This window comes from Terrapene carolina, unplaced genomic scaffold (genome assembly GCF_002925995.2).
Source record: "Terrapene carolina triunguis isolate 2854851 unplaced genomic scaffold, T_m_triunguis-2.0 Scaffold132, whole genome shotgun sequence".
Taxonomy (NCBI): Eukaryota; Metazoa; Chordata; order Testudines; family Emydidae; genus Terrapene; species Terrapene triunguis.
In genome coordinates, this window is record NW_020664483.1 from 2,332,554 (window position 1) to 2,344,558 (window position 12,005).

General features: G+C 40.2%; 1 protein-coding gene across 2 annotated transcripts in view; it reads right to left on the bottom strand.

Annotated features, from left to right (window-relative positions):
* Positions 1-12,005, bottom strand: part of MAP4K3 (mitogen-activated protein kinase kinase kinase kinase 3) — a 114,441-nt gene that overhangs the window by 62,183 nt on the left and 40,253 nt on the right. Inside the window, exons 12-14 of one of the 2 annotated variants that reach the window (XM_026653158.1) lie at positions 11,853-11,925; positions 10,394-10,452; positions 8,071-8,133 (exon numbers count right to left, since the gene is read on the bottom strand). In XM_026653158.1, coding sequence (XP_026508943.1) covers positions 8,071-8,133; positions 10,394-10,452; positions 11,853-11,925 — 195 coding nt within the window. The remainder of the gene's footprint in view (positions 1-8,070; positions 8,134-10,393; positions 10,453-11,852; positions 11,926-12,005) is intronic. The other variant, XM_026653159.1, reaches the window with a different exon arrangement.

Sequence of the window (12,005 nt, forward strand, 5' to 3'; positions counted from 1 at the left end):
GGTAAACAGTGAGGTGGCAAAGTTTGCAGATGATACAAAGCTACCCAAGATAGTTAAGTCCAAAGCTGACTGAAGAGTTACAAAGGGATCTCACAAAACAGGGGGACTGGGCAACAAAATGGCAGATGAAATTCAATTCTGATAAATGCAAAAGTAATACACATTGGAAAACAATCTCAACTATACATACAAAATGATGGGGTCTAAATTAGCTGTTATCACTCAAGAAAGATCTTGGAGTGATCATGGAGAGTTCTCTGAAAACATCCACTCAATGTGCAGTGGCAGTCAAAAAAGCGAACAGAATGTTACGAACCATTAGGAAAGGGATAGATAACAAGACAGAAAATATCATAATGTCACTATGTAAATCCATGGTACGCCCACACCTGGAATACTGTACACAGTTCTAGTCACCCCAACTCAACAAAGCTAGAATAGGGAAAAGGACAGAGAAGGGAAACAAAAATTATCTGCTTTCATATGAAGAGAGATTAAAAAGACTGGGACTGTTCATCTTAGGAAAAAGACGTGACTAAGGGGGGAGATGATAGAGGTCTATAGAATCATGAATTGTGTGGAGGAAGTGTTGCTCACCCCTTCATGTAACACAGAAAGCAGGGGTCACCCGATTAAATTTATAGGGAGGCAGCGTTAAAACTAACATAAGGAAGTACTTCTTTGGTGTGTTTGTTCTGCGCTCACAGCTATCATCAACTTTGAACCACAGAAAAAACCCTTGCTGGGATATGCAGGACTGTTCACCGACCAGAGCCCTTGTTGGAGGTGGGCTGATCTCTGGTAAGCGTATCAGCACGCATATAGCTTCTTTTATTGTTTTAATGTTTTCTCTGTAATGCTTTCACCTTAAGAATAAATGTACTTGCTTAGAAAGAGCTGTGTAGTAACTTATTACTGTGGCAATTACACTATTTATAGCCTTCGAATTGCATGCAAAAGCAAAGCAGGCTTGCTCAGGCAGTCAGATTTTGTTGGGGAATTCACAGTGTAGGCAAGGAACTATGCAGCCTGGAAATACCCTGGTCAGGATGGAGAGAAATACATGTCTCCATCCAAGAGAGATGATGGCTGGGGAGCCAGAAACCTGAGAGTGGGTGTACTTGCTGGACCACAAGAGGGAAATACAGGTGGCAGTTGCCCTGAATTGCGACACCTTCCCTTTAGGCACTACACAGCTATCTAGAGTGAGAGAAATTTCCCACCTTAAGTGAAAAGCATTTTGAATATAAATTCCAAAAGTGTAAGACACAAATTCTTATAAAAATGGAAAGCGACGGTCCTATGCTGGACAGAGCTAAAGTGTCTGTCTACTTTAATTTACACATTCTATAGTACATGACAGTGTACATTCTGCAGGAGTGACAGAAAATTTAATAAGAGAAAATAAGCAAACCTCTACAAAATGTAAAAGATTCTTTATCTGTCACTGATGGTTATATGCCCTGCAATTATTTTTTTATGAAAGATGACATCTGTCAGTGTTACTTATGCTTATATATTTTAAAAGGACAAAACCTTTGTTTTTATCCAGTTTACTACCATGCTGTCTGCCAGTATTACTAGACTATGTTTTCAAATGGGCATTTATGTTCTTCACTTCCTGTTCTAAACTGCTGTATTGTGTTCCTGTTTGCTTTTCAAACATTACTGTATTTCACCCAAATGCACTTCATTGCTGGGTAAATTAATTCCTTATGTACACTAAAATCAATCAGTGGGGAGTAAGGGAGTTTGTAAAGACTGAGATTTGGATAAAAACTGTATCCTCATCTCCATCCAAATGCTCTGAGTTTGAAAGTTTTATAAAACTTTCAATTACATATTTGATGAACAAATACAGACAAATAGACACGTGTACATACACACATATATACTGCACTCTATCTATATTTATACCATTATCTCACACACAGGAGGTAGTAATATCAGTTGATTGGAATTAATATGCAGCACATGAACATAAACACTAAATTAAATAAATCTGACTGAGCCCTATGTTTTCAAAATAATATTGCAAGATATACAATCATCATCAATTGGATATGGAAAAAATATTAAGATAATTTAATATGATCCACAAAATGTCCCAAATTACACTCTATTCTAAGAGGTCAGTTAACAGTGAACTGGTCTTGAATTGCTGGTATTGTTTATAACTCGAGTTCTACTTGGGCAAAAAACCCACCACTTTGCACAACATAAGGGTGTGGACGGCAACGTACAAAATCTCAGTGTAATGGATAATATTAAAGAAAAGTCATGAAGGAGAATGAATCATGCATTCCAGGGGAAAATCTTTTTATTCTAAATTAGGGCTCTGGAAGGGAGTTTGGGTGCGGGAGGGGACTTGGGATGCCAGATCAGGGCGCCGCACACCTCGGGCAGCTCCCCACAAGCAGCGACCCGTCTCAGCTGCTCCTAAGCGGAGGTGTGGCAGGCAGCTCTGTGCGCTGCCTCTGCAGCTCCCATTGGCCGCGGTTCCCAGCCAATGGGAGCTGCGTTGCTAGCACTCAGGACAGGGGCAGTGTGTGGAACCGCCTGTCGCACCTCCGCCTAGAAGCGGTTTGCGGGGAGCTGCCCGAGGTGAGCAGTCCCCGGATCCAGCACCCCAAGCCCCCTCCCGCACCCAAACTCCCTTCCAGAGCACGCGCTCCACACCACCTCCTGCGCCCCAACGCCCTGCCAGCCCCGTACCAACAGCACTATAGACCGGAATTTCAATGAAGATCAGAAATGCCGGTTTATAGAGCTTTTCGGTTCATGAAGTACCGGATAAAACAACTTTTATTTTATGTCATGAAGTATCTCATCATGTATGAGCTATAATTGTAGCTTTGCTTTTCTGCTAGTTTTATACTATTAATTTGGAACAAATTTATTGTGTAGGCTTGAGCTGTACTTGAAATTCACTTTCCCATTTACTTTTCATAGTTTTTCAACAAGTGTCTTTGAATATGCATAGTGAACCAATAATTGATAACTGGATATTGCAGTTGCTATTCCTGAAACTGTAATTAAGTGGTCAGTAATAAAAATTGAAAGTACACCTCTACCCCGAAATAACGCTGTCCTCGGGAGCCAAAAAAATCTTACCGCGTTATAGGTGAAACCACGTTATATCGAACTTGCATTGATCCGCCGGAGTGCATAGCCCCGCCCCTCCGGAGCACTGCTTTACCGCGTTATACTCAAATTTGTGTTATATCGGGTTGCGTTATATCGGGGTAGAGGTGTATAACACTTTGATATTAAATGCTACTAGCTGCTGATAAGGTAACTCCTGATCAGTTGACAATACAAATGTACCTTAGTTGTTCAAAGACAGTCAATCATATGATCGTGTACATCTTCCATTAATATAGTATCACCATTTTTCCAGTCTCCCAGTGGAAGGAATGACTAATGATTCTTAGCATTTCATTCACCCATGAAGGAGAATGCTTACTGAACAACACTTAAGTCATACACCAAATTCCTTTGTCCTTATTTTATTAAAAATGTGTTCAACTTTTTAGATAATGTTGGTAGTTTTACAAAAAAAGAGAATTAAGTCTTTCGGGATTTTAGTAAACATCCAAATAAAACAGTCTCAGCTAATCAGCATGCAGGAATTTTGTAAATTATTGTTGCATATTCGCAGTTTTCCCTCCGCCCTTGTTCTGCGATTTCTTGCACTCTGTCTGTGGTTGTCTGAGGGGCACAATCACTATTGTTATTTAGCACCCATACAATGAAGAGAAATATAGCCATTCTGATTAGCTATTGTAATCCCTCTGCAGTGACTGGCTACTGGATTCAATATTTTAAATGGTCTGCCAGAAACAGAATTGGCTGTCTCAGAAATCTAACTCTCTTTGGCCGAGAAAGAAAAATCCCTTGGACTCAGTCCCCCATCCTACTTACTTCCATTGGATCTTAAGGATAATGTTCATATTTATGTTTTCCACTGAGGACAATCTCAAGAACCTCCCCTCCCAATTCACTTTTGAAATGTAATGTAAACAAAAATTGTGGCTATTCTAGGAAGAAGAGTCTTGTTGATTTATAATGAAAGAAAAGGAATGGGGGAATTTAAACTGTACATTGGTCTCTCTATATGACATAAGGGCTGGGATATTCAAATTGCTAGCCTGCGGAGTGAAAGAGTGGGGCTTGCAGAGCCTGGAGTGGGATGCTTGTGTTGCCAGCAGGCAGCAACCTGTAATTTTGGGCGAGTTTCCCCCAGGGAGCACAGACAAGGCTCCCTTGCGCTGTAAGGAGGCAGTAGTGATTCACCCTGTACCCCTTGGTAAACCCCAAAGTGTCATAACGGTACAGTGACCAATACAAGAATACTAACCTCCAAACAGAAACAAGAAAACTATATATCAGAAAACCCCTAATAATTAGGAAGGGTACTAGCTTAGCGCATTCTCCGGGATCCAGTGACCAAAAGCTGCACTCCTAGGGGACTCTGCATTCCCTTACAGTATTAATGAAGGCACGGAGAGAAGCCCAGGGTGGCGATTTCCTGACATGATGGACAGTCCCTTCTCTGCCCACAATAAGTAGTGAGTGCACTTATTCCTGTATGGGGAGCCTTTTGGAAATGAATACAGGATCCCTTAATAGCTGCTATGACTTATGGGGAAATGTGGAATTTGAAACCGGTTCCAAAAAAGTAGGATGGACCACATACAAAACAAAGGATCTTGGCATTATGAAAAAAAGTTGTTCCATTTGGGCAATATTTTACAGCTCTAATGTCTAGGGAATACTAATTCATTTCCTTTGAGCAGGATGTGTTCAGATGGAAGGGAAGGAAATTTCCTAAGTAATGATGTGGGAACAGTTCTAAGAACTGCTTATCTGTGAAAAACAGGAGGAAGAGTTCTTTACACAAGAGATCTCCCTACTCATTAATTCTTTGAACAAAGGTGGTAGCAATGAGGAACATCGGTTTAATAGAAAGATAATGGAAGGCAGCTTTTGCCAGAGGCTTGAAAGGAGATTTGTTGAGAGCATTCAGAATGAAATTAAGGTTCCATTCTGCTAACTGGCTCTGACTGGCAGTTGACAGCATTTAGCACACTGGAAAAAGTCAAGTGATGGGAGAATGCAGGATGAGGTTGTCATTGTTTAGTCAAGATCTGAGAGTTGGTATGTGACATTCAAGGGTGTTGTAACTCAGTCCTCTGATACAGCCCTCTAACAAAAACTCCAAAAGGAAGGAGAGGTGTGCCTCAAGGGGAGGGACACTTCTGGTATAGCACCCACTAAAGAAACAGCCAATTGCTCCAATATGCCTGATTTGTAGAGTCCTCCTTGGATGTAAGCAAAACATGAGAAGAGAAGCCAAAGGATTAGAGAATTATTTTGTTAACATCCAGGCCTGAAGTTTCTAAAATGACTAGTGAATTTGGGTGCCCAATTTGAAACACATACGAGGGACCCGATTTTCAAAATGTGCTAAGTACACTTGCTTTCTGACAATCATGTGTCTTGATGGGCACCCAGAACTGAAGCACTAAAAAATTCACTAATAATTTTTTAAAAGGTAGATCTCAAGCTGCTACACACATGCTGTCTGGGTCCAGGGGCAGAATTGGATCCTGATGGAGAAGATTCCTTGTTTGAGGGAGTTGCCATGGTTCTGATATGGACAGGCTGAATACAAACTAGGGAAACAAGCCTTATGGGACAGTGACAGGGGGTGAGGATGACTTTGGCCTTTTGGCAAATACATATGCATTGTTTTTTGTTTTTTTTTTTTTTTTGCAAGAAAAGGCTGTGGTTTAGGGGTTGACCAGTTGAAGAAAGCGCATCCACCCTCTCAATGGGAAGATCCTTGTGCCTAGATCAAGACAGAACGAAAGTTTGTTTAGGCGTGAAGCAAACATGTCTCTTTGTGGAAGGCACTACAATAGCACCCTCTTGTTAGTTTGGCATCTGCCACGAATGATGGTGGATCTGCTAGTCAGTCTTTTTGGGTGCTGAAATTTCCCTAGATATAGCTGAGAAGTCAACCACTGAACCTTTTCTATCTCCCAGAGGATCCAGATGGCAGTGTCAGAGACAGGTTTAATTTTTCCGCTGTCCATTTTTACCAGTGGCCACAGTTCAAATGTCAAACTTCTTAAATATAATCTGTGTAGTGATGGGGGAAGAGGCTGCTGAACGGCTAGATCCAGTGCCCAGAGTGCCACAGAGTTTGATGGTGATCTGAAATTCCAACTTGGACTATAGTCCCTGTCATTATCTATATGCCCCATAGAGACTCTCCAACCTCTGACGCTTGTTTTGGTTATGATCCTGAAGATTCATGGGTTTGCCAAAGGCTTGTCCCTCATCAGGTATATGTTCCACAGTGGAACAATTTCCGGACCCAAGTGAAATGAGAAGTCAAAGCCTCTTGATGAGAGGACTACTCAATCCCACTTCATGAAGGCTTGAAGAAACCATATACTGTCCAGTGAACAGTGTCTGCAGCTGTGACTAATAGATCTAGAGGAGGGAGAGCGTGATTAGCATGGTCTGGTACAGAAGACAAGAGAAAAACTTCCTTCAGTTTCTGGGCTTTCCAGAACAACCACCTTGGTTGGTGAGAAAACAAACAAAACCAAATCTCAAAGTGACTGGGATCCTGTGACTGAGTCAGAGCACTTCTCTGTTTCACAATGAGCCTGTGGAATTGCAGAATGGAGAGTGCCTGATGCAGATGAAGCGGAGATGTCTGGAAAGTGTTCACAGCCTAAAAAACCCCCTCCTATTTAAAACGAACATTATTTCCTTCTTTCTTCATTGTAGCAATCACTATTGTCCTAAGTTTAAAACCATGGGGCAGAGGAGATGCCAAAGGAGAGGTCTGGTCAGGATACATGCTGTAAGTGCATCTTAGATGGCATCTTAGGCCAGGTTACACTCAGTGGGCTAGAGGGCAACACATGGAGCAGCTACTGTAATGGGCTTATGCCAATCTATGAGGGGCTGCAGGAGTCCCTTTGGGAATGACCATGGAAAGATCTGCTGGAACCGCACTCACCAGGACAGCAGGAACCATCTGCATGCAGCAGAGATGAAAGTGGCAGGAAAAAAGTGAGAAAACGAAGAGTCAGTAGCTGAAAGAAAAGCAGAGCTGACGTGCAGGACAATGCTGCTGGAGGCAGAGAAACTGGAGCGGTAGTCCCAAGAAAGTTGTTAAAGGACATTTGTGTGTGTTAAGGAGAAAATCTACACAGGACTGCCTCCAAAACTGCAGTCAATACAGCTTAAACTATCAGTAGCTATCTATTGGCAGATACAGTTTCTGAGAAGCTGATGTAAAAAGCCATCGTTTTGTTCCATATTTCTTATTCCTCAACGGACTTCCACATGAAATGCTCAGTTTACAAACCAAAAGAAGACTTGGGTTTAGTTGGTAGCACAGCATGTTCCACTTAATACAGAGTTTGAAGAAATGAAACGGTGCTCTGACTACTTTACACATAACTAGCAACCATCACCAACAACAGATACAGGAGTCTCTGGCCATTTAAAGACCCAGGAGCAGAACAGAGTAAAGCTTGCTGGCTTGATTTTCACGCTGCATTGCTAAAGCAGAGAAGGGTTGGAAAAGAGAACAGGTACAGTAGGGCAGTACCAAATGCCAAGACAATCACATTTCTGACCTAGCTCTTTGAATGTTCATGGTTTTGTCAGTATGCACGTTAATGTTTGTATTCACTCTATACTGTAATTACATTTTTGGATATTAAAACATTAAACACACACACATTTTCTAATCTTTCAAATAGATGTTTAAAGGAACTGCCAAACAAAAAATGCTAAGAAATATCTCCTAGACATAGTGAAAAAAGTTTAAGACATTACAGTTAATGCATAATACTGACCTACTTTATATATATTTTCCTTCCATTCATTAGAAATATTCATACAACTTAACCCTTAGCCTGAAAAACTGTTCTACAGAAGCAAAAGCAAGTACAGCAATTGAACAAAACTTTAGCTTTGAAAAACAAAAATAAAGACAAAACCAACAGTTGACAAAGAAAATCAGAAGGTGAAATATACCAGGTTAGATCTTGCAGTGTAGTATATTTCTTCTGAACTGTCCAAAAAATCGTTACTGTTGGGCTGTTCATTAGACAGAGACCAAGAAACTCAGGTTATTTACTTTGAGACTGAAAGCCAGATATACACAAAGGGAAATTGTCTTGCCAACACAATTTTGTTAATGCAAATGCAAACTTAAACCATATTAAACAGCTTCTGACAAAACTTACATTTCATATTACATCATAATTAATTTAGTATAAAGTTTAAACATTACTTAACAGCAAAAAAGCAGAAAGAGCCAAAGAACTACCTTAATAAATTGACATTAGCAATTATCAATTTATTCCCATCTCTCAATCCCTCCCATTCCAGGATTTTTTGTCACCTGTTAGACTACTGGAGATTATTGCAAACTTCTACCCAAAATCTCTCTTCCTACAAGACCTTTCATCAAAACGTGTCTTAGAATGAACAGGACTTCTTTTGCAGCCAGTTAGTACTCGGACTTCAATTGATCAGAATGATCGAAATTTAATGATACAATACTCCTTTCCTCAATCTTTGAGACTGACACCACCTCCACAATCCTCTCATCCTCTAACAAGGAACCATTCTCTAGCTTCCAAGAATTAACCTGGCTTTTCCACTTTGCAGTATATTAATGAATCAGCCATTAAAGCCATTCATATTTAATTTAATAAAAGCAGGTACCTGTAAAGTATTGGAACTACTTAAGTGTAAATGTTTTTTTCCAGATTACCATTACATTTCTATGTAGTTCAAAGTAACCTCATAAATATCAAAATAATGGTTTTGTTTCACTGGTATGCATTTTTTCTTCACCTACGGTCAGACTGAACATGAGCTCAAATAATTTTGTAGGGTATTATAGGAAAGCTGCTGCCATGCCCTCAGGAATAAGGTGCTGAAAAACTTTTAAAGGAAAAATATCTTAAGATGTCCTAAATAAAGAAATCCCTTTATCTTAAGAGCAAAGTACAGCCCTTCATGCTTCCCAATACTAGGCAGGCAATTAAGCACTCCCTTTCCCTCCTCAGAAATATCCAAATGAACAATTCTAGCTCCTCCTCATGGGCAGGGAGATAAACACAGGGGCTTAGGTAGTGGTTGTCTGTCTTTTTGACAGAGTCAAAACAAAGAGTTCTGGTTCTCCCTTCTGGCCAGGGAACCTTGTGTGTTGGTTTTCCCTATCAGCAGAATTAATCCTTTCTTGCAGCCAGAGAGACAACTAAGATTCAAAAGGGCAATACTTCTGTGTGTTTCAACTCAATGTGGTGCAAACTTCAACTCCTCCCTTCCAAGAACATCTGCCAAAGAAACGCTCCTTATGGCTGTGCCTTAAGCCCCAGAAGAAAGCTTTCCCCTCACAAACACTGTTGTCCTGTAAAGCTGTCCAGCCGGGTGACGGGGACATACACCCAGTCACAGGAATTTTAAAATCAAAATGTACAATCTAAAAAGGGCTGCTTTTTCAATTTTAAGCTCCATTTTCTTCATTAAAACCTATTTTGCAATTGTCATGCCACATATTCAAGAACTTCTCAAAGAACAAAAAGAATAACGCAAAAGTGAGAAAATATTTAAAGGCATGTAGAACTAAAGATTGTGCTAATCATAATAGTTTCCACAATGTATATTATAGTGAAGCAGACTACAGAGAAAGGGAATAAGAGTACTGACATTGTAAGGTGATTTTGGTAAGACTCGCTCTTAACATATATTTTTCTTGCCAGTTTTAGAATTGCTGATCCTCTGTTTTTCCCATATGTTTAATTATATATATATATATATATATATATATATATATATATATATATATATATAACGCTCTAATCAGCATAGCAATAAGTATTGTGATTATGCAGCTACGTAAATGGGTATATAATTTCTCTGAAGTTGTTGCATACATTCTTGTTTGTGTTAGATAAGCTACTCCTCTCTGTCCCGTTGGGATACTACAGGCTGCAGTCCGCCTGCCCAAGCCAGCTGCTGTGGAAGAGAGAGTGTGCACACCAACTCACATCTCCAAAGCCAGCTGGCTCTTTACCAGAGGAAAGGGTCAAGGGAGGGGAGGAAGGAGGAGCTCTTGTAGTGCCCTGCAAGAGAAGTGTGCCAGCTCTGCTCTTGCAAGGCTCTTATGCCAAAGGAGTGCAGCTCCAGGCACGCTCCCTTCCTAAGAACCTGAACTCCAGGGGGAGGGGCTCGTTGATAAAATTGCTTGGGGGGAGAGAGAAGCGACTAGGTCACAAGTCAAGCTTTTTTCTCATTTGCAGGATGTAAAATCTGAGGCATAAAACCCATGCAACATGTTACTCACAAACTCATGATGTGGCTCTGTCTCCTTCCTTAATGGAGGATTGAACTTTATTTGACCAACTATAGAGGAAAAAAATAAAGTCAAGATCTGGTTCGCTTACTGTAAGAAAGGATTCAGTTTCTAATAGCCGTTGGCCACTAGCGAAGTATAATTCAGTTTTATGCGCATATTATACTTCCATTGATGTGTATTTCTGACACACACATGCCCTTAGTGCCATGAGCTCAGAGCCCTTTAGAAAGCAGCAAGCTCTGGGGGTTGCCCATCCTTGGTTCTGTTCAGAGCTATGTAAGGGATTGCCCTTATGTCCTCATCATCCACACATGAGAAGGATCACAAAGAGGATTCAGAAGCAGCATGGTAGGGAAGCATAACTCTGCAAGGCAACTCGTAACTTTAGTTACAGGTGAGTAAATCTTTTCTGTGAATTGCTTTTTCAGATCCGTACTGTTGGGAGATTTAACCAGCAGTAAAAATCCCTGATGAAGGGTTGAGGAGTACTAATTAAATTTTCCAACACTGCTCTTCTGCAAGAGACATTGGCCATTGTACCAAAGTTGGATACAATGTTCTTGAAGCTCAAGAATTCCAGTTACTATTAGTTTATAAATCCCAAGATACCAAACTCAACATTTAAACTGCATTTGTTTTTGGAGAAAGGGAAGTCCTGCCTTCTGATCTAACCTCTCATCAGACTCTCCCTCCACCAAGTTGCGTGTGACCATTTCAGTTTGAAAATAAAACTGATGATCTTAAAATAATAGTTGAATGAGAGATGTCAGTGTTATGCACAGGGTTTTCTTAGCAGTGGTTTCTTTACCATCACCATAAGGTTTCAGGGGGCTTTCACTCCAACTTTAAATTAAACATTTTCTCAATAGCTGGCCCAAAAGTTTAATGCTAGCAATATTCAAAGTAAAGTACCAAGTTGCAATGCATAGCAGTATTATGATGACATTTTCCTCAGTCCTAGGGTGAAGACAGAATCTTGCACCACTCTCTGGAAACCCTCTCTGAAGAATAGCATGAAGTGGCATTGAAAGTCTTTGAGAGGAACCTATGTCAAACCTTATTTCACTAGGCTGTAGTAGTAGAGAGATTTGAAGCAGCGTTGGAAAACAAAATGGTATGGACCGGTACATATTTTAAGAGTGTGAGTGTGAGTGTACACACACACACACACACACACACACACACACACACACACACACACACACACACACACACTCTCTCTCTCTCTTAAAATATGTACCGGTCCATACCATTTTGTTTTCCAACACTGCTTCAAATTCAAAAAACCCACGAAAGCTTATGCCCAAATAAATATCTGAGTCTTTAAGGTGCCACCGGACTCCTTCTAGTTAAGGTAGATAGACAAAAGCTCAGTTTAGTTAAAAGCTAATTTCAAGTTATTATAACCTTTAATATTCTTAATTTAATGAAGTATACACATGCTTACAGTTTATTTCAGAGCGTGTTTTTTCTTCTCTCACATTTCTACTTGTTGAATGAATTCTATGAGGCACAAGGGGCTAGAAAAGAAAAAAAAAGCATTATTACCAAAAGTATATACCTTCTATTATGTGAAGATACAGTTGTCCTGTAATATGTA